Source organism: Dermacentor andersoni, chromosome 6, assembly GCF_023375885.2.
Source record: "Dermacentor andersoni chromosome 6, qqDerAnde1_hic_scaffold, whole genome shotgun sequence".
Classification (NCBI taxonomy): Eukaryota; Metazoa; Arthropoda; class Arachnida; order Ixodida; family Ixodidae; genus Dermacentor; species Dermacentor andersoni.
In genome coordinates, this window is record NC_092819.1 from 92,557,857 (window position 1) to 92,563,353 (window position 5,497).

The 5,497-nt window shown below is 51.5% G+C and overlaps 1 protein-coding gene across 1 annotated transcript; it reads left to right on the forward strand.

The window, feature by feature from the left end:
- The first annotated feature begins 343 nt into the window (after positions 1-343).
- Positions 344-4,188, forward strand: LOC126523008 (presenilin-1-like). Its single transcript, XM_050171844.2, has 3 exons — positions 344-511; positions 1,906-2,151; positions 2,899-4,188. Exons 1-3 carry the CDS (start codon positions 344-346, stop codon positions 4,186-4,188), a joined length of 1,704 nt encoding a protein of 567 aa, XP_050027801.2.
- The last annotated feature ends 1,309 nt before the right edge of the window (positions 4,189-5,497 follow it).

Sequence of the window (5,497 nt, forward strand, 5' to 3'; positions counted from 1 at the left end):
GCAACTGATTGTTCGTCCAAGTTGCGGAGGAGCTTATTGGAGAAGCAAGGAGCTGACTTATTTTCTCGGACTGATAATCGTCGGCAACAGCCTAGATAAGAAAGAAGCGCCACAAACTCAATAGTGCACAAACATCACGATTAGTTGACTCCCTACCAGTTCCGAGATTTTTACGCGCTACCATAATGACGGACATATCCCTACTTTTTTTTTTCACTATTTCCATCATGGTAACTGCAGTCACTGTCATCATCAAGCGGCGTCATCGGTAGGAAAGAAGATAAAGAAGGTTAAGAAAGCAAGAAGCTATTCGTCAGCGTCTTGCGCCAGCCTCCAGTACGGAATGTCAGGAAGCGTCGAGAAAGCGGAGGATGTGGAGGCTGCGGTGGCACCAGAAGGGACTCATCGGTTGTCCTCGCCCGCTGTCCCCGCTACCTTGGCCATGACCGAAATTGACGTGGAGCAAGTCCGACAACTTCTGCTGCAGCTGTACAAGCACCTTATGCGCCAGGTATGCCTGCCCCTAGGTGCGGCCGAAGTGCTTGGCGCGAAAGTGGGGAGGTGAAGGGGGGCAGGGACGGGTGAATTGTCCGTCACCAAGCTTCCTGGCTGAGTACCTGCAGTAGCAGTGGTATGGAAATGTAAACTGGGGAGCTCTTCTTTTCCCTCAGTGACGCTCCATTTTCGACGCCGCTACATGCCTCTGCGTCCTTTCCCTCTGTCTTCTACTGCCTTCCTGTAGCCCGCATTCCACCATCAAGTTAGCTAGTAAATTGTATTATTGCTTCTAGCCAGCATCTATGGGTTGACTAATGCAATAACTTTCCCTTCATTCTGACATAAGTTCCCCTGTCATGACGACATACTATGCCGCTTCCCTTATCTACGACTTTCATGGTCTGGCCTTTCTACTCCTTCCCTTTAATCTTGGCTACAGAATATCAACTACCGGCATTTACAATGTAACCAATAACTCCACATCTTAATTTTTTAACGTTACACAGGTCATACTAAGAAATTCACCGACGATTACGATACTCCCTAATGCGAAATTTGAGTGCATTAGGGAGTATGTGTTTTCATTTTGCGATATTTGGCTGGCGCGGACAATCTGTTTCGTGCGACACGTTGCAAACGGAGCGAAGTGTGGCGCGACTGCCTCGCTAATTGGGAGATCGTGAGAGGCAGCGCGTGGATGACGCGTGGGCGCGATTAGCAGCAGCCGCCGCAAACAGACCTCCGCTCATGCAGCGTCATCGGTGAACAGACGACGCGCGCTGCTCTGGCGCCATCTTATAGCCGTCGCCGACGCAAAGCTCGTCTTGCGCAGCACTACGCTTCTCACGCTTTATCCGTACCCTCCCCCTCCGATTTCCACTGGTAGATGTCCACCGGTGGTGGCTCTGCTCGGGATCTCAGCTGGAGCACACGACAGCGGATCAGTGAAACAAAGCACTACTGAGTGGAAAGTGAAGCGGCGGTCACTAATTTTACGTATGTCCTGTTTGCAGCTATCTTAATTAATAGCGCTACTCGTGTTAGTGCGACATTCTTTCCCACAACACGATAGACATCATTCGGTAGGCATTTTCTGTTTCTGACACGTATGCCGGGCATTTTCCAGCCAAGAACGTTACTCGCGTCCACACTTTCATTACACAAATGCCTTGGGTACACGCACACAGAGGAAGGAATCTGGCCAACTAGTCATGATGATAAGACTAAATTCAAATTCAAATGTGTGTAACACCTTCAAGATTAATCGTTGCAATCCGTTGGTACATTTGCAATAAGACGATTACGGAACGGGGGACACCGAAGCCGCGTAGCTTTTAAGCGTTGAGGCCAGCCAGTACAACTATGTGCCAGTGAAGGGGTACTAACTCTGCCGCCATGGTGCACCAGGTCATCACGCTCATCGTGGCCGTCTCCATCTGCATGCTGAGCGTGAGCGTGCTGACGCGCGTCCTCCAGCAGAGCCACAACGACTTCCTGCAGATGGGCTACATTCGCTTTCCGGAGGACGCCGGCGCGGAGACCGTCGTGCTCATGAACTCCTTCGGGAATGCCTTCAGCTTCCTCGTGATGATCGTGATCGTCAACTGCGCCTTGGTGCTGCTATACAAGAGGGGTCACTACAACATCATCAAGGCGAGCACGCGTGATGCAACGCGTCGGGATAGCGTTCGCTGAGTGTCTTTTGTTACCAGCATAGATCCCTTTCCATGTTCCTTAATTACCGTGCATCAGTATGCTCAGCCATTCGGGCCGACGTGAAGTTGGCCAACTGTCAAGATGCTGGTCATATTCTTGGTCAAATGTAAATTATCCTGTTACGTGCTGTAGAAGACTTCAAGCATTCGGTACAAAGTATGACGCATAATGCCAGATCGCTTGAATGTGTGTGTGTTCACAATTCCTCAACACATGCTTTAGGAACCACTTTTTATACTTTGAACTGAATTCTGGTATTTTACGTGCCAAGACAACGATTTGATTATGAGGCACGCCGTAGTGGCGAACTCCTGATTAATTTTAACCGCTAGGAGATCTTTAACGTGCCCCCAATGCACGGAAGACGGGCGTTTTTGCATTTCGCCTCCATCGAAATGCGGTTGTCGCGGCCGGGATTTGATCCCGCGACTTTATGTTTAGCAGCGCAACACCATAGCCGCTAACCCACCACGAGGGGTACTTTGTATAAGTTAAATGGATTAGTAAGAACAGGATCATACATACATTGTAATAGCGAAGATGCGATATTTAATGCCGTTGACGCATGAGAAACATTTAACACGATGTTGAAGCTTTTTTTTATTCCGCTAATGAGGTATACAACGCAGTCAGCATCCATTCACTGTTGCCGAGTATTTGTTCGTTATTTGTGCGTATATGCAGGCCTGGATGATAACTGGAAGCGGCGTGTTGCTCTTCCTGACGGGCTACTATTACCTGGGCCGACTGGCCTTTTACTTCAACGCGCCGCTGGACCACCTGACGTGTTCGCTGCTCATATGGAACGTGGGCGTGACCGGCATCACGTCGCTGTACCACGACGGGCCGTTCCTGATGCAGCAGGGCTACCTCGTGTACATATCTGTGCTCATGGCCGTGGCACTGGAGGAGTCCTTCCCCGAGTGGACGTCGTGGATCCTCTTGGTGCTCGTCTCCGTGTGGGACATATTCGCTGTGCTCTGCGTCCTGGGCCCGCTCCGGATCCTGCTCGAGACGGCCAAGGAGCGAAACGAGCCGCTCTTCCCGGCTCTCGTGTTCTCCACTTCCTCCGCGTGGTGCTACGCCATCGGCGGTAGCTCGGCGAGCCTGGCTCGCGGCGCCCGCTCGTCCCGCGAGACTGCTGCCGGCTCGAATCACTCGCTCGCCGACAAGGAGCTCCTACCCACGGATTCGGCGTCCGATCCTCCAAATCAGAGGGCAACGCTGACTTCCGAGTGCGCCGATCGCACGAGCAAAGCTGCGGTTTCGATTCGCTCCTGCCTCGAGGCGGCTGCGGACGGCTCGCGGTTGGCCTCCACCTTCCGGGAGCGCGCGGACTCGACGGCTTCGCCGAAGAAAGAAGACAACTTGCTCCGATTTAGAGATCCAAAGGAAGCCAACGATCCGCCCTGCTCGACTGATAAGGCGCGAGAATGTCGGAACGAGTTCGATGCGAAGACCTCCACCGGGTCGACTCCGAATGCTGCGGCCGCCGGTTCTGTCGTCCCGGAGAATCGTGGAGAGCCGCACGCAGCACGGCCGCGCCAGTACCTCGACGAAGGCGGTGCCCCAGACAGCGTGGACGCTCCGTTACCGCTGTTGCCTCCCACCAGTGGCGTTCACAGGTGCCGCCACCACGGCAGAGCCCACCGGCGCCGAGCTGAACGGCGCCAGGCAGAGCGGGAATCGGGGGACGATATGTCGGGCAACCAGGGAATGAAGATGGGCCTGGGAGACTTCATCTTCTACAGCGTGCTCGTGGGGAAGGCGTCGCGACACGGCACCGCGCTGACGGTGATCGCCTGCTACGTGGCCGTAATCGTGGGCATCCTGCTCACCCTCTCCCTGCTGGTGTATTTTCAGAAGCCGCTGCCTGCGTTGCCGTTCTCGATCGGCCTGGGTATCGCGGCCTACTTTTCCAGCTTTTATCTCGCCGAACCTTTCATCGATGTCGTCGACGGGACCGTTTTCTAACTATAGTGGTCGCTTGCAGCTGTGGCGGCCAACTTGCTTTCTTTTATAGAGAATAGCAGCGAGATAGATATACGATCAAGTTAAGCAGTAAACCAAGAACGACCTCAATTTTTGTCATTCTTCGTCGTAAAAGGGGAGCCCTTAAGGCGTTCACGCTGCCCGAAGTTATCGTTTGCTATTTATAAGCTTCTTATTTGTGTCAAGAATATTCGTTTTCTGAAATGGCATAGGTATAGCTGGGCTAACGTTAAATAAGATCGTAAGTCGTATGGTCAACGCGAGGCTTCAGAAGGTGAAAGCTTTTGTTTGTCACGCTCAGTTCGTGTTCTCAAAGACCATATGCGCCATCATTGGCAGGTATTAGCTAGCCTCTGTGGAGTCTAGAAAGCGATAAAAAAGAAATAAACACAGAAACACGCATAAAGACCTTGTTTCGCAGTCAGTTTACATGGTTGCCATTTTTAAAGGTGACAAGTTGCTGTTTCAGCTCTGCCGATCATGGTAGAATTCTCAGAAATAACACTCGATCTTAAGCAGCGTCTTCACGTCATTTAGATATTTGCCACGTGCGAGCACGCTTTAAACTCAGACTAGGTTGACGTGAACACGCTCTGGAGCATGAAAGCAAGTGAGATGACGAAACAGGGAAGACGAGCGCTTGTTCCATTTCGCTGCCTCTCTTGTGCATCGGACGCGTGTTCACTCCCACTTTAACCACACACTACACACGAGCTAGTCCAAGAATTTCTTTCGAATTCATGACATTACTTGAAGTTAAATTACGAGGCGAGCCGTAACGGAGGACTCCGAATCGCTTTTGACCACTGAGGGTTCTTGAACGCGCAAATAACTTTACGTGAACGTTTCTGCATTTCACCCCCGTCGTAATGTTGCCGCCGCGGCCGAGGTCGAACCAGCAACCTCGAGCTCAGCAGTTCCACGCCTATAGCCACCGCGCGGCCGCGGCGGGTCTAGCAGGCAACAGCATAATACCAACGAGGCGCCGAATTGATGATGGTTATTCCATAGACATTATTCCAGAACAGTGATTGGCCTTGAAACTGGCGATCGAACGACAGCGAAAGTGTATGCAAGGCTATTATAAGACTATTAAAGCGATAAATATATCTCTTTTTAGTGACCGCTGGCAGCTGATGCAAGCAATGCAGTCGTGGGTGGATTTATACCTTTTTTTTTAACTGTCCTCTGTCAAATGTGGACGTGAAAAACCTTCCCTCGTTGCCCAGACTACGTTATTCGCACGTGACCTAAAAATGAAATCCAAGACTAATCACACGTCCAAGCGTTA

What these genes read in the sequence shown, in the direction of transcription:
- LOC126523008 (XM_050171844.2), top strand. Translation starts at nt 344, where the DNA reads ATGTCAGGAAGCGTCGAGAAAGCGGAGGATGTGGAGGCTGCGGTGGCA. An exon ending in ACAAGCACCTTATGCGCCAG is followed by an intron (nt 512 to 1,905) that starts GTATGCCTGCCC and finishes ATGGTGCACCAG; the next exon opens with GTCATCACGCTCATCGTGGC. An exon ending in GTCACTACAACATCATCAAG is followed by an intron (nt 2,152 to 2,898) that starts GCGAGCACGCGT and finishes GCGTATATGCAG; the next exon opens with GCCTGGATGATAACTGGAAG.